The sequence below is a fragment of the Theobroma umbraticum genome, unplaced genomic scaffold (genome assembly GCF_002168275.2).
Source record: "Theobroma umbraticum cultivar Fairchild unplaced genomic scaffold, ASM216827v3 scaffold_55.0, whole genome shotgun sequence".
NCBI lineage: Eukaryota > Viridiplantae > Streptophyta > Magnoliopsida > Malvales > Malvaceae > Theobroma > Theobroma umbraticum.
Window position 1 is genome coordinate 2658201 of NW_018397270.1, and position 25985 is coordinate 2684185.

A 25985-nucleotide genomic window follows, 5' to 3' on the forward strand; every position below is an offset into this window, starting at 1 on the left:
CTCTTTGTTGATTAGTTTATCCAGTGATATTTTCTTCTTATGATAGCTTTTTATTTTCTTTTCATTTTATCATTCTCTGATTTCGTGCGTGTTGTTTTCTTGTGGTTTAGGGTATAGTTTAGGGTTTAATATTGTAGTGTTTTAGTATGTATTGTAGGGTTTTGTTATTATTTTATTTTTTTTGTTCTCTTTTTATCCATATTAAGAAAACAATGAAATAGTTTGTTTCATTTCAAATTTTTTGTTTGTTTTTACTATTTTGTTCTTATATTTATTTTAGTTTCTTTGATTTTAGCGTTCTATTTTTTATTTTTATTTTGATTTGGTTTCAAATTGTTTGATTATTTGTTATTTAATTGTAATATTTTCTTTTATTGTTTCAGGTGGTCAGATTTGATCATTCAAATTACTCTATTCTGTACTTGGGGTTTTCACTTGTTTGAAATTTGATAAATTTGTTTAGTTGTGAGTTTATAGCATTTACAAATAACATCTCAATTTTTATATTTTTTTCTCTTTAGGTTATTTCATTATATTCTCATTGCTTTGTTACTTTGATAGAAATTTTATTTGTATCCTTTACTTTTGTGTATTTTGTTTGTATAAACAAGTATGCACAATAAATTGTTAAGATGCTTATGGTTTACTTCTGGTTTCTTGAAAAATATTTAATTTGTACTTAGTAAGAATAGTTTTCTTTTTGCACCTAGAAGTCAACTATTGAGGGTAGGGGATATTAAATTAATATATAGGTTTTGTAAGTTTAATTTACGTATTGTGTACATTATACAAATGCAATGTTAAATGAAGGTACGAGGAAAAGAACAAGATATATACAAATTGCTAATCATTCAAATTATAGTGATGTTTTTTCTTATGAGCTTTGTGATGTTCCTTTTCTTGATTGTTTAGAATTGTCGTTTACTATGGATCATTCTTCAATAGTAAAAGATAGGAATGTTATCGACAGTGTTAACTGTGAAACAATTGATTATCATTTGAATAGTCAAAGTTCAATTAATTGTGAGTATGTCAACGGAATATATAATTTTGATTTTGAAAATTTATATGATGTTCTAATTGTCCATAATCTGTTAGCAAAAACTATAAGAAGATGTAATTTTGATTTTAAAAGTCCATATGATGTGCCTATTATGGATCATCAATTTACAGCGGACTTTGCTTCAACAAGTGCTACCAAGGCATGAAATAATATTCAACGTATATGTACAAATATTTGTATGATTGGCTTAACATATATAATTGTTTGATAGTTGTTAAAGGAATGTTTAGTACTGTTGGCATTTGCCAATTTATGATTTTTGTTTGTTTGTAAAACCAAAAGGTAGTCGTAGAATTATTAATTCTAGCATTGGACGACTTCAAAGTCACATTGAAATGTCAAATGAGTTTAGGAATAATGGATATACAAGTAAGTGAGCTTTAAATTTTAACACATTTAAGTTAGCACAATTAGTTTTACAACTTTTATGATTAGTAGTTTACTGTTTTCTTTTGCAACAATAGAAAGGTACAACACAATCTTTAGCTTTAAAATATTGAATTGTATTTGTCCTTTTTGTACTGCTATAATGTGATATGAAGAAAGAGTTCACACAACTCAAACTATAGGTTTTTGTACATTTACATTATGTTGTTAGCAAGGTACGGCTCTATTACTTTTGTTTAAATGTGCACTTGATTTTTTAGACTATTTGTTAAATTATGGAGGAGGGTACAAGGGTAGTCATTTTAAAAAAATCATTAGCATTTACAATTCTATATTTCAGTTTACATCCATAGGAGGTAAGATAAATAATAATGTAAATAGTACTCAAAGTTTGTATATCTTTAAAATAAATGGACAAAACATCATCGGAAGGATGAGGTTACAGTTTATTGTTGATGCATTAGCTGCAGTTGAGGAGATGAGGTTACAGTTTATAAGGGATAATCAAAAGAGTCTTAAGTTTTAAAGTTTATAAAGGGTTGAAGGATGTTGTTTCGAAAGGTGATGTGCCAATTAATACAGTAAGGAAACAAGTCATTTTTCTTGCAACGTTTTTTGGGAGTACTTGATATTTATTCCAAAGTTATTATGATGCGATGGCTATTTGCCAATATTATAGTTGTCTAGATTTGTCCATCACATTTACCTGTAATGCATGATAGTGAACAATTAATGAAGCTTTATGTATCATACCTAGTCAGTGAGCACCAGACAGACCTAATGTTGTTTCAAAAGGGTTAAAGGTAAAACTACATTATTTTATGAAAGATTTGCCTAAGAAAAAACATTTTGAACCAAGATGTGGAGGTACAATTCTTTTATCTATTTGGTCTATTAAATATTGTTTTAATTATAAATATTATTATGTTTTAATTGTTGTATATTGCTAACAATTTTTTTTTGTTTTTTATTTTCTTTGTATGTGAGGTAGTGACATGTACCATTGAATTTCAAAAACTTGGCCTTCCATATGTTCACATACTACTTTGGTTAGATGCTGCTGTATAGTGTAAAAATGGAAATGATGTGAATAGAATTATATTAGCTAAAATACCAGGTAAAAATGATGATCCCATTAGCTATGAAGTTGTGACAAACTTCATGATTCATAGACCATGCGACACTCCAAATCCTTCTTTTTTGTGTATGGGCAAAGGTAAATGTTCTAAATATTTTCCAAAGAAGGATTAGTCTAAAACTATGATTAATGAATATGCTCTTTATAGAAGAAAAGAAACAATGGAAAAGTCATCTATTATTGTGAAAAATGGTGTGAAATTGGACACTAGGTTTGTTGTTTCTCATAATGTAGATTTAGTTGTTAAATATCATGCTCATGTTAATGTTGAACTATACAATAAGTCAAAGGTCATAAAGTACTTATTTAAGTATATTAAAAAGGGTCCAAATTGAGCAAGGGCTATGATTCTAAATAATAATTTAAATATTGATAGACATGAGAATGATGCAATCAGAGATTTTGATGAAGTAAGCACGTACTTAGATTATCGGTAATTATCAGCATATGAATCATGTTGGAGAATGTTTGCATTTGATAAACATCATCATCAACTTGTAGTGGAAAGATTAATCATTCATTTGCCAGAAGAATAGAATGTGTGTTTCAATGAAGTAGATGATTTGTCTAAAGTGATGCAGAGACTAGATGTAAAAAAAACAATGCTAACAGAGTGGTGCTAAACAAATCAACTGTGTGAAGAAAAAAGAAGATTTATTTATGCTAATTTTTTGATAGAATAGGTTTGGTCAAAGTCTAAGGCAATATGAAAGAAGCGAAAAAGAGGTAAATCAATTGGGAAAATCACTTATATTCATCTAGTAGCAAGCAAACTTTATTTCATGAGAATGGTTTAAATATTGTCAAAGGCCCAAAAAGTTTGAAGAAATAAGGACAATAGAAGGTGTGGTATATCTTACATTTCAAATAGCATGTGAGACATTGGGTCTTCTTAAGGATGATTGTGAATGGATTGATGCAATTGAACAAGCTTCAGAATGTGTAACAATTGAAAAAATATGTGAATTGTTTGTTACAATCATTATGTATTGTCAAGTTGGAGATTCATTGACACTATGGTAATAGAGTTGGAAATTTCTTAATGAAGACATTGAATATAAATTAAAGCAAGCTTTTGGGGCTGATCGTTGTGAAATTCCACATTAAGATCTCAAGAACTATACATTGGTAGCTCTTGAGCAAATTTTCAACAAAAATTACAGTTCACTTTGAAATTTTAACCTAGCAACACCAAGAAAAGGGTCAATGTATGTTTTGGGTAATGGACTAATTTATGATAAGCTAAAATATGACTTATATAAACTACAACAAGTGCATTTACAATACTTAGCAAACCTAAATTTGGAGCAGTTACATATATATGAAATTGTTAAACAATTTGTAAAAAATAATGAGGGATAGATGCTGTTTGTGTATGGACATGGTAGAACAGGAAAAACGTACTTATGAACACAATAATTTCAGGAATTAGATCTACAGGAAGAATTGTGCTTACTATTGCTTCATTTGGAATAGCATGTCTATTATTGCCAGGAGGAAGGACATCACATTCTAGATTCAAAATACCATTAAATATTGAAAAGTGTTCAACATGTCAAATAAAGAAAGGTACGTAACTTGCTGGCTTGATTGAGAATACCAGTTTTATTGTTTAAAATGAAGCTCTTATGGTGCATAGATATTCTTTTGATGCTTTGGATAAAAGTTTACTAGATTTACTTAGTATCAATGATACAAATAGTGCTAACAAATCTTTTGGTGGAAAAACAATATTGGTAAGAGGAGATTTCAAAAAAATTTTACCTGTAGTGGAAGTTGGAACAGGATCAGAAATAGTTAACGAATCAATAAGCCAATCTCTATTATGGAAACATTCTTACATATATTGATTTAAAACAAACATGAGACTTTTACAACTTAATCTTGATGAAAAGACTAGGTTAGAAATTTTTACTTTTGCTCAATGGTTATTAGATATAAGAGATGGGAAATTAAGGCTAAAGAAGAGCCATCATGAATAAAGTTTCCTGAGGACGTATTAATACCTTTTAGTGAAAAATCTAGCAAAGATTATTGTCTCAACAATGTATGCTAGTCTTCAAGATAATTTTACAAAAGTAAGTTATTTGAGAAAAAGGTCAATCATTATTCTATGTAATGAAACCGTCGATTTGATAAACTCATATGTGCTTGATTTGATTCCAGGTATATTAAAGTCATATTATAGCATTGATGAAATATCAAAAGTTTTCGATTGTTCTTGGAAACATGAACTATTATATTTGGTAGAATTCTTAAACTGACTTAATTTTCTTAATATTCCAAATCATGAACTCAATCTGAAAATAAGTACAGTTGTGATGCTATTATAAAAAATAAACTAGAATTCTAGTCTATACAATGGAACTAGGATTTTGATTACCAAATTACGTAGTATGTCATAAAAGGAAAAATTCTATCAAGAACTTTTGCAAACATTATAGCATTCATTTTGAAAATTGTCATGATAGTCAAACAAAGAAAACGGCCTTTTGTATTTTAAAGGAAACAGTTAGGGCATGAACAAACTTTAGATATTGTTGGTTTATATTTGCGAAAACTTGTGTTTACACATGATCAATTGTATGTAATTGTATCAAGAGTAACATCACGACAAGGGTTGAAGATTATTGTTTTGAATGACAACAAATAATAGTCAAATTATACAAAAACCATAGTTTACGGGGAAATTTTTGACAATTTCCAATAGGCTATTGCGATTTCTTCCTTTGTCAGAAAAATTATTATTTTGTATTTTCTTACTCTTTCTTATTTCCTTTTGCCTGTACTAACTTCTTTTGTATTGTGCACTCATCATCAATACATTCTGTTACTTGATTAAGCTGTACTCTATTTCTTAGTATTTGTGATTTTCTTTTATTTAAACTGAATTCTTTTGTCCTATAAATTTTCTCTATTTATAATTCCTAAATCAACTTAATATTTGAAATTTTAGATTACAATATTTCTACACATTGAAATGCAAAAGCTTGCATGAATGAAGTCTTTTATTTTCTACAAACATTTGACATTCAATGAACCTAAATTTATTCAATGTGCTTGGTCAGCTGCAAATAAACCAAACAATATTTGATTGATTTGCAACTTTTCAAACCACTAAGTGTCATAAAGGTCAAGGTACTAAGGATGTGGCAATCCACAACACCGAATAATCTTCAGAATTTACTAAGCCAAGACTTTTTAGTTGCTAACGAAAAGGTAAACTGTCACACAACTTTTGTTTCATTATATTAAAAATATTTCTATAATTATAAATTAATATTAAATTAACCATACGCTATTTTATCAAATGATAAAAAAATGTGATGCAAGCAATAATTAGAGGTTTAGATGCATCGCACGTTATACCAATACTAAAGGAAGGTGGTCTATACTTGATTGATAAATTTTGAGTCATGAAATCCAAAAATAACTTCAATGTGAAGTTTGGAGAGTTAATGATTGTTCTCTCAAGGATAATAAAGGTTAAAGAAATTCATAAAATAACATTATGTATCTTTTTTACCATTCTATGCAGATTGCAGAGCTCTCCATGACAAGATATATCAAAAGAATCTATTAACAGGTATTGCTATTAAAAAACTCAATGATAAAACTATATTGTATAATCTATTATCTAACTTGCATGCTCATGTTTATGCCTAATAATGCTATAAATATAATTGGAGTTCTCATAACAATAACTCCAGTAACAAATGTCCACCTCAATAATAGGAACACACCTATCCAGAAGCATGGCATATAGATTCAAGACTCAAAGTAAGAAAAGTAAATAAATGAGTACTTAAACACTTTAGTCTAACTTTTGCTCGATTGCATAACTTTTATATTTTACAAGAATTTTCAACAATTATGAGACTTTGAAAGTAATGTTGTATGGAGACTTGCATCAACCATAGAAAAGAAACATATTTTTTGCAACAACACAAATGTCATTCTTGCATTTATAGGACAAATGATCAAAGCTTACCAGCGTGAGTATAATTCTCACTACTTTTTTACTTATTGCAATAATCACTATACACATAAATTACATTGATCTTTAATTGGTCATTCATTGTAGAATCATTATATGCCTCATCCTGGTTAGCAGCAAAAATCTACATAGATCCAAACATTCCAAAGGTTTCTGAACTTAAATCAAGGTCATGTGCAAATCAATGCTGCTGTGTCGTTTTACAATTAATAACAATTGTCAATTTACTGTACCAATAATCAATCCTATATTTACTGTTAGATATAAAGAAAAAGCAATACAACCACATTTACAACCACTGAAGACAGAAACACATTCACAGTTGAGTCAGTAGACAAGTTTTTCAAAGGCAACAATTGTAGATTTATTAGCTATGGATCTAAAGCAAGAGTTGGTAAGATTATCTATTTATAGTACTATAACATTAATGACACTCAATATTCACATGTTGTTGATAAATGAACAATAAAACAATTAATTATGTAAAAATATTTCTATTTTTTTCCATGCCAGAATGGCAAATTTGAGGTCACAGTGACAATTATCAATGTCGAAGTGCCAAATGGATGGTCCTATAATGCTTGCAATCAATGCACAGTATGTCAACAGTTTGTGTGGCAAAATTTGGTGCTTGAAACACAATGAAAAAACACTGATTCTTATGTAAGGAACATAATACTTATTTATTATTGAATTTACTAAAAACTACATCCTTATAAAATAAAGAATCTAACAAAACATTTTAAAATATTTTATAGAATGATTTTATAGTTACTGGTTCAAGATGAAATTGGTACCATTGAATTGCTAGCCTTTAGACAACAAGTAGAAAAAATAATTGGAGCTACAATTGCAGAACTTGCTACAATTAGAACACTAGACAAGATGCCTCTTCTGTCTCCTATGACATCACTAATCAACACCAAAAGAACATTAAGAGTAGGACTCATAGCAAAAGCCATTGATCATGGATACACAATTTTTGAAATCTTTGGCTATAACAGTGTTAAGCAGATTGTGGCTTCAAGTACCATAATACAAGAGTCTACAAGTTTTGAAAGTCAAGAACTGACTATCTGTCAGACTCCATCACTTAGCATTGGATAATCTCAAATGGAAGTCCCACAACCTCTGACAAGTGTGCAAGTTTCAAAGGAACTATTTTCGGAAGAGTCACCTAAAAAATTGAAAATTAAGTATGTAAATTATGCAAAATGGTAGTATATTTAATTTAAATTAGTCTAAAAAAACTATAAACTAACTTCGCATCATACTTGATGATGTGCAAACAAGAGGCTCAAGAATGTTGCAAGAAAGCAATAATTTGCAGACAACTTCACTACAAAAATGAAACAAGTAAATTTTACCATAAATGGAGTAAGTTTTTTGTAGTTCCAATGTATTGCAACTGCTGTGGTAAAAATGTGCAACGAATGCAAGAACAATCAAATTTGTACACCATAATTGATTTCTATGTTGCATTAACTGTTGGAACAATATCAATTTGATATTTTGTTTTGCAAAAATGTATGACCTATGTTCTTTTTCTACATTCAACTTTGAGTTTGGCCTGTCAATAAACAGATTATGAAAATTTTTCTCCATTTTCAATGTCGAAGGTTGCAATGTTAAATTTATTAAGTACACAACATTATTAAAAACATACTACATCCAAATATTATAATTTTTTTTAACATCCAATTTTCATAAACTGAACAACCCACAACAACGCGCAGGTCTTCTATCTAATTAGATATTATAATCACTAATTGATAATTATCTTTAGAAAAGATACAATCAAATTTAGCTTTTCTCTATAATATCTCCAATGTTCTAATGGGCTCTCCATTCATCATTGAAACATTAATATCTTTGTCGAGTAAGGACAGCATTTAATTTATCATATGACATAAATTTTATATATAAAAGTTAATAACATATTATTCAATTTTGTAATGAGAATTTAATATAAAATTTTAATTATAATTAACAATCTTATATTTAAAGGTTTTGCATACAATTAGCCTAACAACACTCGTACATATACGCTACTTGATTAAAGAAATATTTTCATTCATTAGGTATGATGTCATAGTTTAAATTCTTTAGGTCAATGTTATAAAATTTTCACATAAACTTAATTAAAACAAAAAATTGAAATGGTCTATTTTTAAATTTCAATGCTTAGAAAATAATATCTGAAAATTAAATGAAAATATAGTGTTTAATATAAATTATAATTATTGATTAATAATAAAACTTTGTCACAACTTTAATAGAAATACTTATTTAAATAAAATACTAAAAAAATTTAAATTATTTAAATCTTTTTATATATAAATTAATTAATTTATCAACTTTGATTTTTAGGTATAATTATTATTCAATAATTTTTGTGTAAAAACTATCACGAACTTCATAAAAAAACACTCAACTAAATCTTACTCTCTTTTTAATTTTTCTTTTTTTGCTTCGCACTTTCTTTTGTAATTATAACTTCAACAAGTGCTCTAAAACAGTAACTATTACTCCATTTTTTAGCTTCTATCTAAAACGAACTACTTTTAATATGAATTAAGTATTTTTATTTAAACAAATATTTATAGAAATTTGAAAAATGTTATGCAAAGGCTGTGCTGTGGTAGCGCCTTAGTCTTCTCCTTTGAGGATTGGTGATTTTGGGTCATTTAAGTCTACTTTTCTAGTCTACTAGTAATAATTAATCCCTTTATCTATCAATCATTGTGTCTGACTAGCCTCGTGAAGTTGATAGAAAGAAATAAGCTTTGGAAAGAAAATATTTAAGGAGGTGGGGCATTGTCACTTTGTAATTATTAATACGTATATGCATCATTCAATCAATGAATAGATTTAGTCAATACTAATTTAGTTTTGGGTCCGAATTCATGGTATCCCTTTAATTATCCCATCCAAACCAAAAAATACCCAGAAGGAGGAGTCAAAAAGTGATTTATGGTGATGACTATTATTTTTTAATTTTTTTAAATTTTTTATTATATATATAATTTTATATATAAATATAAATATATATGATCCTTTAATCATTCTTCATATAAAATTTTAAATTTATCATTAATCAAGTCTAAAAGCTAAAGCGAGTGACGGTGCTTATAATGGAAACAAGCTTTCAAAGGTGGATTAAATCTAAGTGATAACCTGATAACGTGCAAACTAGGGTTCGATTCAAATAGGAAAGGTTCATCACTAATCACCACATATAAATTTTGGTCATTCTGTTATGACAACTACTATCTCCATAATCTTAAATTTTAGGCATAATTAGTTACCATGTTTTGGTATACCTAGAAACCTGGTGATTGTTATTCCCGCAGCCCATAAACATTAACTCACTTTAACTGTCGGAAAAAGAAAAAAAAAAAAACAGCTTTGATTACTAATTAGAGAACTGTCACTCCCCACCCACATGAGCCCCGCATAGTTATTAATGGCATCCAATCACGTGTCATGAACTTAAATGAACTTGTTAGGTAAAAAATTATTGACTTCCATATATAATTTTAAACATAATATTGAAAGATATTTTTAAATTATTTAAAAAATAAATTTTTATTCTTTTATTATATTTAATCAAACTCTTATATTTTTATTTTGAATCAGATAAATCTTTATAACTAATAGTTGACTAATTATCATTAATCAAAATATCATTTGTTATTTTATATCGCGTGACGTTTACTATTAAAAATGATAAGTTCCTATCTATAAAACTAAATTACAATTCGAGAGTAATTATGCAGGGAAGATATTGGCATGTTTACGATGCTCGTTCAAAGAATAGTATCAATTAATTATGTATTGTCTTGTTTTAACCAAATTAATAATCTTTAATTTCATATTTATTTATATTCCCTTAATTATATTTTTTCAATTTTTTCTTTTCTTTTATAACCATAACTAAATTTTAGATACTTTCCCATATCTTCCTAACACTTTGGTGGGACTTGAAAATTTTCCTTAACTCCAGAGGATTCAAGAAAACATGTTTATTTTCTTGAGAAGGTTTAGTTGCCAGATTCATTCAGTATTTTATGGTATGAGCTTTTGATTTTAAACTTTAAACTTTTTTTCATTTTTTATTTTTATTGCTATTTTATTAATTTCTATCTACTTATTATGTATGAAATATTTATTTATTTCCTTAATAAATGAGATCCGTTAAGTTGGAAACTTTTCTAATTAATTCTTTGAGCACTTTACTAAAATTTAAAAATATTTTCACACCTCAAGAATTTTCAAGAAGTTTATCTTTACAATTTTCTTGAAAATCTCATCATCAAAACAACCTAATGGTGTTATGTCTTAAAACTGAAGCAAAAGTTTCTTAGTAGTCCATTTCATATTATCATGTGTAGCCTTTTACATCCTCCCTTGCCTTAATTTGTTGTTGTCACCACCATCATTTAGCTTTGTTCTGTACACCCATTTCACCCAATAACATGCTTATGACTTGTTCTATCAACAAGCTTCAATGTATGGTGTTTCTTAATCATCTCAATCTCATCTTCAAATGCTTGCTTCCAACTAGACGATTTTGCAACTTCCTCAAAGTTGACATGCGCCAAAACAACAACATTGAACCTTCCATACACATCTTCCTCAATGTTCTTGTGCCTCCCATCGGTGCATCATTAATTCCATCCTCAACTGTCAATGGTTTTGCATTAAACCACCATCTACCTTGTCTATCATTTCATCTAGTTCTAATATGGCCCCATTCCAAGCTGCCCCTTCATCAAATCTTAGATCCCTGCAAATTACTACCTTGTTTGTGCTAGGATTAAAAACCTTATACCCTTTGACAATGTTAAAGAAAAATGAAATAAGAAAAATTTATAAAAAGGTAAAAGAAAACCATGGTTAGTTAAAAAGAAGATAGGTTAGGTTAGTAAAAAACATGAGATAGAAGTTTGGTTAAAAAAAATGCATAAATGATAATAACTATGAAACAAAATATTTGGTTTTAAAAAATATTATTTTTAGGGAAGTTTATGTAGTAAGATAAATAAGTGTTCGCATAGCAAAAAACATAACGAAATAAAAATGATTATATTGGAACAATAAGTAAATATAAAATATTCGTTTATGGTATATATGCATATGGGAAGACATGGTAAAATTTTTAAAGATAAGAAACACATGTTACAATTTATGAGTGCATCACATACTATTGTTGCATTGTTAAATGTCATGGTATATAGACATATTCTGTATACGAGTATAAGCCCTGATAATAGGACTTTTCAAGGGAGCTCGCGAAGGTGAGTTTCTTTGAAAAATTCTCTAGGTGAAAAGATACCTTCGAGTCCCACTAGTATGATGAGAGGGCTCAGAGAATATCTTTAATAAAAGGTCTTCGCTTGTAGTAGGTTTGCATTCATGAAAAAATATAATTTTTACTTGCAAATGACTACTCGATGAAGGGATTTACTCGTTAAACTTACAAAAGCGAGTTTTCTTAGTAATTTCCTAGGTGAAAGGATATTTCTGAATCCCACTAGTATGATGGGTGGATTCAATATATATCCTCAATAAAAGGTTTCGTTTGGCATTACTCAAATTTTTTGCCATGCATTTAATAATCGCATCATGTGCACATTACACTCGTAAAACCAAATAAAATATTTTAATTTGTTAATAGAATAAAAGAAAAATTAAATAAATAATAATTAAGAAAATATAAGAATAAAATTAATGTGTTAGAATAATCTATGATTAAATGGTACTGTTCGTAGAATGAGCGTTATAGGGGTACTAATCCTTCCTTGTACGTAACCGTACTCTTGAACCTAACTCTAAATAAAATATGTAAACCAATTTGTTGTTCTTTTGACGAACCTAAAGTCAATTTAGAACTCCGTCGAATAGAACAAATTTAATGAGTGGCCAATCATACCTAGGTAAAAAAAAAAGATTAGTGACGATTCCCTAAGCCATCCACGTCTAGCGATTAAGTTCTTAGACCTGCTCGTTATGACAATACCAAAATGTTAAATTTACATATTGGCACCATTATACCTTCATGTATAATAGGAATGTCACATGCCCACCTATCACATGGACCTTAATAGTATTTACGTATTAGCATCATTATACCTTAATGCATAATAGGAATGCCACATGCTTACCTATCACATGGACCAAAATGGTATTTACATAGTGGCATCATTATACCTTAATGTTTAATAGGAATGCCACATGCTAATGCCTTGCGTTTTCCATCACATGGACCTTCATCAACTCAAAATGGTTTACTTTAGGATCTTTATCTTTCTCATCTTGCTTGTGAATCCATCTTGGTTGCAACAATCTTTTTTCATTTGAAGATGATTATTAAGGTTCTCGAGAGATATTTTCTTCCTTATGCTTTAGAGTTTTCTTCGTGTCTCTCTAAGATGGGAGAAGTATGTTAATTATAGAAGACACAATAATAACCTTATTCATGTCAAGATCATATATGAATATAACAAAATCCTTCTTTCCAAACAATATACATTTTCCATGAATATCAAATACAATATCATGCATATCAAGTAAGGAAAGAGAACTTATCTTGTAATTTAATGTAGAACCATTTTGCCATAAATGAACCATAGATTCTTCTACAAAGCAGTCTAACTTGACAATGTTGACGGCCCCATCTTTTTTAATGAAGTCATTTTGAATTCAAACACCACGAAAATAAGTCTTAAAAGTGTTGGTGCGTATGAGGTTTGGATGGAATTCAAGGAATTGGTAAAAATGACTTCCACATGAGCCTTTTAATAAATACTATCTTTAAGACTTATTTCTCCCTCATCACTCGGTATACAAGAGAGAAATTATGCGAATATCCTTATGGATATAATGAAGTTAATGTCTAACTTTGTCTTTGCACTTTACAAGACTAGAATGCTAGATACACTTAAGGTTTGCAAAATTATTTGGTCTTAGAGCCTACTTTCTACAGCAAGTAGATTATAAGAAATTTGGATTCTTTTGATAGATAATGAGAACTCAAGTGTTTATGTTTATTTTCAAAATGTAACACTTTTTATCTCTCTTGTGTCAAAATGGTTGATAGCAAGTCCTTCATATAGGTTTAAAAGTGTCTTTTCTTCAAAGACACGACCCCTTCATTAAGGCACCAATTTATCTTAAAGATACCTTTGCATTTTTCAAAACACAATCCTTAGATAAAGGAATTGTTTTAATAATTATCTTATGAAACAATACATTCAATCCATAAAACATAATTTTTGAGCTATAATATGAAATGATAACTTTTCACATCCAAGCTTTTGAGTTATGGTATTTTTTCAATTGTCTCATATTAGAAGTGTTTTTCTAACATATCACTTTTCAAGAAGCATAATTATTCACATGAAAAACTTAAATAGCTATTTATTATGTGATAACTTTTTATTTTGAAAATACGCAAACAGCTGGTTCCTAAAGATGATACAAGGCACTGTGAAAAATAAAACTAGACTTGTTTTCTTTTCTATTATTTAAAGATATACCATTTTTACATGCTTTTTCGTATCCACTTTTAGGATGGAACATATACTCATTGACATTTGTACACTCATGAACAGCCTCGTTGATAGATACAAAAGAAAAAAGTACAAAGTAGTAAAACAGAATCAATAAATCTCTATAATCCGTCCCTTCTTTGCTGTTTGATCACTGTAGATTCACAAGTTTGTAACCCTTTTGCAAAGGATTAAGCCAATGGAACACGTTTGCGGTACTCTGCAAGTGCCCACAGTGGGTAAATGTTCCTATATGCTGCATAGTGTAACATGCAGTTCTTCATGAAGACTCCAGTAATTTCCTGTCAGGAATAAGATTCAATCGTTAAATAAAGTACAGGTACAGGAAAGTAATAGTATAATGTATGAATAAGTTAATTACATATTCTAAATGCTTGAAACAAGCATCTTAAAATGACTACTTGGATTCTATAAAGTATGCCTACTAAAGACGCTAGGATAGGCAGTTTCCTCTTTCCTACTAGTATCTTTTTCTAGTAAGCTACAGCAAGGATAAGCACCTGTTGCGGAAAGTCACCATCCTCCAATTGAGAATTGATTATCAGCTTTGCAGCTCGGTGAAGAGGCGTAGGGTCTCTTTCCGCCTGTTACAACGAAAATTCAACGTGAAAAGACCATGGGAAGAAATTGACAGTTACAATGGGCTCTGCTTGAACAACAGACTTTTAGACTCACCTGTCCAGCATGAATCAAACCCATCATAGCCCATGCAGTATGCACCAAGTTTGATCTGCCTTCTTCTAGAGGTACATATTTCTGTATCACCAATCACAAAGATATTACTAGTTGAATCAAGGCTGAGATTAGAGAAAATGTTTATCATATGTCAAAAGTGAAACAGGACAGATAATATATGGCATAAAAGATTTACCTTGTCAGGGCATGATTTGTAGCTCTCTCCCCAGCCACCATTATCTCTCTGGGATCTGAGTAGAAATTCAACACCTTTGCGCACAGCTAGACAATTGGTGTATGTCTTGCCAGCTGCTGCTAGCCCTCCAAGTGCAAACCACGAACCATATGTGAAGCAAACTCCCCAGTTTCCATACCTGTTGAATTGTTCTTATAATTAATCTCTGATGCTTTGAAGAGCAATTATAACACTACATATGTCATGAATTTGAAGTGAACATACCATGAACCATCAGGCATTTGTACATTTTCAAGGTAGCGTACGGCATTTGGGATAAAATTGTCGATTTCCTTCTTTCTGTGCCCAGGATACAGCTTCTTGAACAAAAACAAGGCATGGATTGCAGATGCAGTGCACTCAACATATTCATGCTCAATGACTATATCAGCGAAAAATTCTGTTGGATTAAGCATCTGAGGAAGAAAACCATAGAAAGAGATATCATCAATATAAGAAAATTAAGAAGGAATATGGAAGAGTTTAATAATCTAACAAATTTCCTGGCAAAACAGATGCACTTCAATGCTTAAGCACATACTTCCAACCAGTCTTGAGCTCCAGCTGGCTCCCATGCAGCCAATCCACCATTTTTGCTCTGTAAGGAGTGAAGCAATGAGGCTTACTTAAATTGACAGCTGAAAATAAGTGGAAACTATCTTTGAAAACCTGAGGCGAGTAAATTCTTACCTGCAAAGAGAGCAGAACATTGACTGCATCGTATAACTGCTGAGGTTCCATTTTCTCACCCACAATTTCTGGTGGCAGCATGGACATTAGCAGGCAGCACTGCAAAACAGAGGAATATCTATGAAGGCAAGATGATATTAAAGGATAGATGCATCCCTCAATTTCTTTAAAGCATTTGACTAAGGCTAAAAGAACCAGTTACCTTCAAGCCTTCTGCAGTGCAATCAGAAACTTGCCATCCGTGATCTTGATCAGAGAAAGTCCAAGATCCCTTGGAAATATGGCGGTACATTTTCTTAAAGTCGCCAGATGGATTATCCTTGACCTAGACAATTTTAATCAGAAGATAACAATTATTTCTGCTAATACTTAATGAACAAAAAAATAAAAGGAAATGGCTTCATGATGAATGACAGCATATTAAACCTGAGATTTCTTGATGAAGTCATGTCCTCTCTTGAGAACAGGTCCAATTTCGTCAGTGAGGTTACTAGCAAGCAAAGCTTGAATAGCAAAACCAGTATCCCACTCTTGGCTTCCGAAACTCTGCAGCCCAGTATCACGTGTTCATCAGCACTTGGAAGGAATTTTAAAGGAAAATCAAAGCTTGCAAGACCTTTCATTGTTATTGACTCCATCATCATTAAATCAAACCAGGGTGTGATCCTTGTGGGGAACATCTCGGAACTAAAATCCTAATGCATTGGCTGATGTGAGGGTTTGGGTTCTTAAGGGTATTAGGATCAGGTAAAACTTGAGATAACCCTGACCGTATCGTCAACCTAAATAAACAAATAAATAAGATTATTTTGGAGAATGCTTGTGAGCAAACCTGCATCTTCATTCCATCTTCAGCAACCCAAAGATAGTCCGGGATTCGAGCAAGATGTTTCTTAAAATAATCACTGTTTGGTTCTTCAGCCCAGCAAGCAAGCATGCATAGCACCTACTCCATCCAATGATACCAGATCATTAGCAACCAAATAGCCACACTTGCATTGAACGCACGACCTCAATATTCCTATTTACTTGAATTAACTATGATAGTAAAATTACCTTCTCCACACAACCAATGGTGATGTATCTGCTATTCTCATCTTCGTAATGTATGTGTTTTATTGTTACTTGAAGGGCCTTCTCTCTGACCAACTTGTTAAAGGGCCAACGAGTAAGCAGAGGCTCGGTACATATATACAGACTGTCCCACATGAGATCCTGAATCAGAGGATGTGGATAGTAGATATCCTCCTGTAATAACGAATTAAGTATTACTTCGTTTAACGATGTTTTAAGGGCTTAATTGTGGTGTTATTCAAATGCCTTTGCAGTTTGCACATTACAAAGATAAAACTTACCGGCGCACATAAATGGCGTACTTTCCTCCAATTAATTTCACTGTAAGGCTGCAGGTAGAGTTCTTCTCTCAATTGTTCAATGAGAGGTGTGATTGGCCCGACGAACCTTTTGCCATATAGATATGACATAGGCATGTACACCATACGACAGTAGCACCACATTTTAGCTGCGCATTTGAAGGGGACAAAGAAAAAACTCTTGGATTAATATCAAAATCAACAAAAAGGGATTGAAAACAACAGTTTACCGAAACCATACAAGGGAATGCCTAACCTCTGTTAGCAACAGAGGATTTCATAACAATTGTCCTATTCAAAACTAATTAGATCTACTATTGCCCTCTATTGGTATGCAGTGATGTTGCTGACACCATATATTTGTACAACAATGCAATTAAATGAATTCATGCAAACCTGGATGCATAGGAAGGAAAGAAGGAAGGATCCAGAACTCTGGGGGCATTGGGTTACTTCCAGACCAGTCAAAAACACCGAGTATCTGCAGCAAAAGATGATTGTATAATTAGCAAACGTTTGTCCTTCATTCACTTTACTCTCTACAGTTTATTGTTTTTACTTCCCTCAAGTCGAGGCCTTAAAATTTTAAAAGTGAACTTGCAACGCATGGGAATCATACCGAAAGCCAAGTCTTTCCCCAAGAGGGCATGTGAGTCACACTGCCATGATCAAGAATCCACTTGCGGGCTCTTGCACAAGCATTGTCCTGTCCGCCATCGGGTTCTACCCCAAGAATACGCATGCAAATGTAGCTAAGAGCCGTACAGAACATGGTGCTGTGACCCTCTATATGCAATCCCCAGCCACCATCTTCATTCTGCATTCCAAAAAAAGCCGTCACCAAGCTTGACCTAAATCCTTCAATTCAATTTTATGTAATTAACACATTATAGAGTTTGTACCTGATGGTAGTATATATAACGAAGGATTTCTCTACGATGCTCTTCAGGGAATACAGTGTTAAGGTGTCCTGTGATGTATGTACTGAAAACCTGCAATTTTGAGTTGTTAACAATAATGGTGATTAGCATTTGTATTTAGATAAAGTGGTTAGGCAAGTCAGGAATACTGTGGAACTCATTGTACTACGACTAGCACAGTTAATTATTACGAGCTAGCCAGTTTGCTACAGAATTTTGTTTCGATTCTGCTACGCCCTCTGTCTGCTGCTCTTTGTATATTAACACACTGGTTTGCTGTTCTGTTATGTCGTGTAGTATCTTTGCTTGTGTTTGTTAAGCCATTCTAGATTCATATTGTAATTCCTACAGAAGAAGAGAGTGGAGTTTCTATTTGCCAGTATAAGATTAATATATGCCCACCACATTTCCCACGCGGTACGGTTTAAAGTGCATTTATTATTATTATTATTATGATTTCTAATTTTCCTATCCAATAGGAGGCACACTCGCCAACTAGCCAGGCCAACTGTTGACCTCATGCGGGCCTGATATAGTCAAAAGTAGCATCATCTTGGCTAAATATGAAAGCTGAAGGATGCTCACCTGTGCGCATTCAGAATTTCAAATTTGAGGAAATCAAAATAAAAAGTTATAAAATTTTTAAAAATTAAAATTAAAATTAAAATGACAAATATTTAACATAAAATAAAATAATTATAAATTTTTAAAATTTTGGGAGGAGGGGGCCTTGTAAGGCCCCCCGCCCTCATGCTTACCAAGGGTGGAAGGAAAAACAATGGACCAGCATTTTCTGCCGGCCAATGACCGTCACTAGCCTGCAAAGCTGAGAAGAAATGGACAGACCTCTTCAGTGCTGCAGTGGCCTTCTCATACGAGATCTGCTCACCCTCCTCAATTTTCACTGCTGGGATAGTTTGCTTGAAATTCTTTTCCCTCAGAAACTGCAAAGATTTTAAGTCAAATTAAGAAATTAAGTGAACAAATCCATTCAAGTTATAAATACTCATCGTACGAATAACCAACCTAAATTATTTTACATTTAAATATTTAATTTATTAATTAATATATTATCTTTTATCTAAAAAATAAAATTCAAATACTCTTCTCTTAATTATATATAAAAAAAAAACTGACCCAAATTATTCATATTACCTGGACAGTAACTTTCTTATAAAAGTGATCCGCCTAACATAGTTACAGTGTTATTATATCCGACACATTTGTTGTCATCACCTAATAAAAATTTATGCAACCGAGTGTTGTCAGAAATCACCAAAAAGGTCTAGATTCTATACCAAGGATGTCGTTTTAGGCTTGTAGGCTTCTAGTCTATGATTTGATAAGGTTAAGAATGTGAGCAGCCATAGTAAGACCCGAAGAGATGGAACTCAGCCGAACAGATAGAATATAAACAGAAGATCCATGAGAAATAAATGATGGGTTTTTCAGACTTTGCCGTCCTCCTTCCTTGGTAGAAATGTGGGATGCCCAAACTTTTCCAAGTCGTAGCTATTTCCTCCTTTGTTCCAGTTTCTCCACTTTTGCTGTTTTCCTCCTTTCCCACACGGAAACCATTCCACCTACCCCTCCCTCTTTTATATATATATATATATATATACATATTTCATTTTGGATTCTCCGCTAGATATTATAAATCAAAAGAATATCTTTCTTTAAGGACAACCCTATTTTGAAATCAATTTTTTTTCCGTTCAACGTAAATTCATTATATTTATTTCCACCTATAATTCTGATCATCTATAACTATAACTTGTATTTTAATTGAAAAAAAATCATATGACATTTGTGTCTGTAGGAAAACAAGGTAAACCAGGGCAGCCCGGCATGCAAGACCCAGTAATTTTCTTTTCTTTCGCTTTTACTATTTGATTTGGAAATACTTAGTTTGGCGCAACATAAATGGGTTTACATCTTCCCCTTTAGCCATTCAAAGTTATGCACATCTCTAGCAAAACATGACCTTTGTACGTGTTTTTAGCCCCCGGATTTTGTCTCTACACATGCAACAAGGGTCTTGACCATGCATGCCATATATTTCAGTCAACGAAATCGGCATCTTTGTTTTGTTTATGCCAAATGACTAATCATAATATTATCTTTATCCTTTTTTCGTTTAAACGTTGGACTAAGGTTATATTTATCTGCACATTTAGAAAAAAAAAAATAGGAATTGATATTGTCAAACAAAGGCAATTTCTCCTTTTCCATCTTTTGGGTCAAATAGTAGTTTGTGGAAAAAGAAAAGCCATCGGAAGTAACCTACTTGGACAATAGAATAATTCCCTACAACCCCATCCAGAGAAATCACATAAAACTTAGTGAAAAGAGAATAAGAGCCAGATTTTAATTAGTAAAAACCAGTTTGAATGAAAGAAGAAACAATCCGTACATGAGTAGCTAAGAGGTATCTAATAGTAGTCAGAAGAGAGGCTTCAAATAATTAGGCGCAATAATCCCAATTAGTGAGAAGATGGCTCTGTTGAATTGTCAGGAAAAAGCGTAAATATCTATTCATTTAAATATAACTTATACTAGGCAGAGGAAGGAAGCAATTAATAATTTCTCGCAGGATTCTGGGTTCAGAGCTCAAAAGGGCAAAAAAAAAAAAGGGGGGGAAAACCGTGTGTTGCTACCTGCATACGCCAAAGGAGATCGCCACTAGGCTTGACTTGGTAACGGTTTTCGTAGAAATTTTGTCGAGCCTCTTCAACCTCGGCTCGCTCTTCAGGGGTGCCAGCATCAGGGTCGAATTCCCAGGTTTGCCTGCCCACGTAGTTGTTTGTGCTGTACAAGTACGGGCCATCTACACCCTCTGCAGTCTTAAGCTTCCACATTCTTCTAAAACTTGGCTTATATAGTCAAACTAGCAACTGTTGCATGGAGATGCGTATAACAAAACATAGTCAGGAAAACATCTAAAACTGCAAATTTTGTTTGAATGAAACAAGAGCTTAAAAGAGAAACACAGATTTGAAGAAAATAAGCTGGAAACGGCAAGTTTTCCCAAAGAAACCATTGGGAGTTGTCTTGTAATATCTAAGAAACAGCTGAAAAAACCATTGGAATCTAATCGTTGAAAGGATTACACAGCTGAGACGTTTTCCATAACAGCTATTTTATTTCAGGTTTCAACAAAACCATTTAGGAGACAAAGATGGAAAAATATACAAGGAGAAAGCAGCTGCAACATGGAACATGCAAACAAGGGGTATTAGATTTTGGACTCAACCTGATAAGATAGTATGTACTGCACTACTTTCCAAAAGATCAAGGGAATATTTGCAGAAAATTTAGCAACTTTTCAATACTCAAAAAGATTTGGGAAAAGGAAAACAGATGAGTTTATTGTTTCCTGGATCTGAAACTCAAAGGCAGGAAACTAGGCGTTTTGATTTTTGGGTGCCAAGGGAACAATGGTTTATATAGAGTTAAGAGTAAGATGGCAGCCCACCATGGCTTACTTATATGCCCTTTTCCCTCAGTTTTCGCGGTTGAAGTCAGTGTGTTACAAAGACTAATAAAACAAAAATGGGAATACCAATGTAGGAACCCGTAAAAGAAAAGACTGTCTTTGGCACTTTCATAGGAAATTCATGTAGGCGGTAATGTGCTTAATGACTTTAATTAATTTGGGTGCTGCTCTAAAAGAAAAGGGTATCGTTACAGGCGTATGATCATTAGGCTTCTACTGGGTTATTTTATTCCGCCTCTTAGAACGCAAAGAACTTAAATTAAAAAACTTAATAGCATGACGATATATTTATACAAAACTTCTATCCTGAGTACACACAATTGAGCCACAAACAGTCAAGTGAAATCCAATCTTCGAAATAATTTGATCTATGGACATCATCGTTATGCTAAAAGTCGTACTGCCAGAGGAATCATTACGACAAGGCAGAAAGGGAGGTCATAAGCGTCTATACCGTAAAATCGATTTTCGATGAAATGACTACATTTAACTACAATAATTGTTTTCTTTTTCTTTGGTGTCTCTCACCAACAAAATGAAATGCATGATGATTTTGAGGAAATAAATTAATGAAGTCAGTTAAATCTGCATGATGTATATGTTCTTTGAGTCAGGCATAATAATAATATATTAATGCTGACTGATTCATTTTGTTTTGTTATTTATCTTTGAACAAGAACTTAAGGGTTGGACTTCTTACCTTGTTAGGTAGATATAATAAAAATATTTCCTTCTTTACTAGTAAATTAATTACTTTTTCATCATAATAACCTCCCACGTATCCAAAAGAACACCATTAATTAATTACGTTTTAACCTTTTCTAATTACCCTATTTGGATCATAAAAAATTTTAAACCAAGGAAAATATCAAGGGAAAAGGGAAAATTATTTTCCTTAATTAGAAAAAAAGGGGAATCAATGGGTAGAAGCACATAACCAAATACTTACGAACTAATAGAATTTATTTTGTTCCATTAAAAAATAATTAAACACCTATTTTAATTTAATAACCTCAATTTGATAGGTTGAAATTGAAATTTGAGTATGATAATGATATAACAACAAAGTAGACCATGTTACCAAAGGACATTTTTAATTTATATAATTAATAAACAAAAGTTAGTGGAGTCGTCCAAAGTACCGAGTCTTACGTCTCCAGCTAATATGAAAGCCGCAAAGCTGTCTAAGCCGCGGAAGCATGGCTTTGACTGACAAAGTCATCCCTCACTCTTTTCACTTCACCCAACAAACGAGAAAATGATTTCTCATGATTTTATTTTATTTTTACTTAAATTTTTCCCAAACAAAATTAATAGAGCATAAAAATTTGACTTCATAATCATTTTAGGTTTGAACATTTATTCCTTTTAAATTAAGAGGTTACTTTTTTTTATTTTATTGATTTAATTATTTATCGAAGTAACGAATGTAAATCTAGGTTTGCGAGCAGTTACTCTCACATGCATGGTAACTTTAATTCAATAAAAGGCAATCATTAATTTTTTTATCAATTTTTCTTATATATATAAAATAAAAAACGTTGCATATTTAATTCGAGAGAAATAACATGTTAAATCATTAAATCAAAAAATTGATAAATTAGATTTTGAAACGAGTGTTTATCCTAAAATCTATATTGAAAATTTTGTGCTATTTATATTTTATTTACTTTGTTTTATATATATATATATATATATATTATAAATATAAAATCGAATGAATTAGAGAGAGAAAAGTAACTCGTGGAAAAACAAAGTGAAAAAGGGGGTTTAGTCTAGGATGGCAGGCTATGGTAATCAGTGAGAAAAGACCCCACATGCCCACAAATAGCTCTCCCATTTTGGTAATTGTGTGGATAATTGGCGATGCATCAAACGATACGCTAAGTTGACTTGCGTTATATGCCTGCTAGCAAGTCGTGTTCATGGCAACTAAATCAAAGAAATAACTAAAAGATATTGGTCATTATTCTTTCCCATGATCAAAAGTGGCTCCCATGTGTATGTAAATGTTGATAATATATAGTATTAGATCCACTTCAAACAGGAAAAAAAATCAATATATCAATTAATTGAATTGTTGTTAATATTCTTTCATTGCCCTTGGCCAGAATTCAACGAGATTCACACATTTTGTCTGTGAAATCTACCCTATAATGATGATAAATAGAACCTTAGCCACTTGGAATTGTTTTTCCTAGAAAACACAAGGAGGAATAAATAGCGTCCTCAACCACTCTATTAGCTTGTAGTATAGCAAATTATTTTCAGATCAATAGGTTGATTAGCTTCTTATATTACCTAAAACTTATAAATATTTACAATAACTATGATTATGATTTTAATGATCATTGATAGTAACTTCACATTATTATCATATTGATATTATATGTTATAATTGAAGTAAATACTATCAAGATAAAGCCCATCTTTGAAGACCACAAAAAGCGGTGCTCCTTTTTTGCAAAACATGCCTTTCATGCTTACTTTTATTTTTTCTTTAGTTGAAAAGAATTTTTTTTATAATTAAGGAAGGGAAGATTCGAATATTATTTTTTAAGTAAAAAATAATACATTAAGTAATTATTCAAATGCTTGAGTGTCAGTAAAAAAATAATTTTTTTTTAAAAAATAAATAAATATTCAAATAATCCTTGACCGGGCTCCTATCTTAATACAAGACTCTAATGATAGGTTTGATTCATAAAATGTAATAGAGGAGAATAAACTGATTATTCTATAGGAATAGAATATGGTATGAATAGCTATATATTATGTAGTTTTGTTTATGAAATGAAATAAAATAAGAATTACTATTATGATTTATCTCAATGTTTGGTAGGTAAATATATTTTTAGAATAATAAAGAGATTTTTTTTGTGAAAAGTAGACTAATAAAGAGATAAGTGATGAAAAAACAAAAAAAAACCTTTTATTATAATAATTTGATTTTTAATTTAAAATATTTATTTTTTTATTTATTAAGATATTAATAAATTTTTATTTAAAAATTACAGCAATCCAAATAATCTTAAAAATTGTGTAAAATATTTACCTTGATTAAATTTTGTATTATTAAGTATACTTGTATTGGTTCTATCTATCTTTTTTTTTCCGTTTCAAATTCGAACTATCTGGCATCATCTAATATATAATTAAATCACTATTACATAAAATAATTAGTCAAAATTGTAACCATGCAAGTCCTTGAATCTTTCTTCCTTTCTCTAGTCATGACGCGATATTGGAGCTTATAGTTCTTGGATTTATACATTCATATTTGTCATTTTATATTACATAATATTGATAAATACAATTGAGTAATGTCTGAATATTTTCATATGGGGTGCCATATGTTTGAATTGGCAAAAGTCATGAAAATTTGATGGAAGTATTCAAAGGTTAATGAATAATTATATGCATTAATTATAAAACAACACACACAAACACGCCTTTTTAGCCTTGTTCCTATCCTTGCTTATGTAAAATGCTTGGCTCGTTCAAGTTTTCCCTATTAACGTTGAACATAAATTATTATATTCAATATTAGGATATAAATATTTTAATTGCTCTAACGATTTCAGAGATATTGATCAGGTATATTTTGTTTTTTCATTTTGGGTTTATGATAATTGAGAATATTGATTAGTTTAACCTGTGATGTGATGATAGACTTGAAAGGGGAAGTAGGTATGGAATAATAGTTATAATAAAGGAGTTCTTTGGAGGAGAGGGGCCCTTTACTCTCTTTCAAATACGTTACCAAATGGACCCTATCAAAGTTGGCATGTAAAGGTGCAAGTTAATTAATCTTTAAACAAGAAGAAAACATCTACAAATCAGAATCATACCCCATGATTTTTTTAAGTCAACCTGTTTCTTGTGAAACTTGGTTTAAGCCAATTTAGGCGTAGCTTTATTAATTTGACTAAGTCCTACCCGGTAATACAAGTTAATGCTTGACCCAACAAGCAAAAGTGAGTTGGACACATGGCACAAGCATTGTTAGTGGGAAAAACAATGGCTTTACTTATATGGGACTCTGCCTACATCTGGGAGACCTTTGAATAAGGTTAATTTTATTTTTTCGAAAATCCTGTGGGCTGCTTGAAGTCAGTATGCTGACTAATTTGTCCATGAATTTCTTTAAAATGTTGTCTAGCTTAATGGTTTTTCATTGCAAACATTAATTTAAAGTCCTAAAATGCTTGTCACGCATTCTATTTTGACATTTGCACTTCTAGCATATATATATATATATATATATATATATATATATATTTTTTTTTAAACTTTTATTTTCATGCTACAATCTAAAGCCATCCGACAGTACACTTGACGGAATCATGAGAGTAAAATTTTCCCATTTCCTAACTCGGTGCATTTATTTCAATTACATAGGAACTACTTTTATAATTAATGCTGTTTTTATAGAAC

At 31.2% G+C, this 25985-nt stretch overlaps 1 protein-coding gene across 1 annotated transcript; it reads right to left on the bottom strand.

Moving 5' to 3' along the window:
- Positions 1 to 14077: 14077 nt before the first annotated feature.
- LOC110426166 (beta-amyrin synthase) lies at positions 14078 to 21489 on the bottom strand. Its single transcript, XM_021441314.2, has 18 exons — positions 21306 to 21489; positions 20710 to 20946; positions 18811 to 18996; positions 18035 to 18124; positions 17752 to 17949; positions 17529 to 17613; positions 17115 to 17281; positions 16816 to 17007; positions 16592 to 16705; positions 16186 to 16305; positions 15962 to 16084; positions 15760 to 15858; positions 15611 to 15667; positions 15295 to 15485; positions 15031 to 15208; positions 14835 to 14915; positions 14660 to 14743; positions 14078 to 14440 (listed from the first exon to the last, which is right to left on the bottom strand). The coding sequence occupies exons 2-18, from the start codon at positions 20908 to 20910 to the stop codon at positions 14330 to 14332; spliced, it is 2277 nt and encodes a 758-aa protein (XP_021296989.1). The 5' UTR covers positions 20911 to 20946; positions 21306 to 21489; the 3' UTR covers positions 14078 to 14329.
- Between the last annotated feature and the right edge of the window lie 4496 nt (positions 21490 to 25985).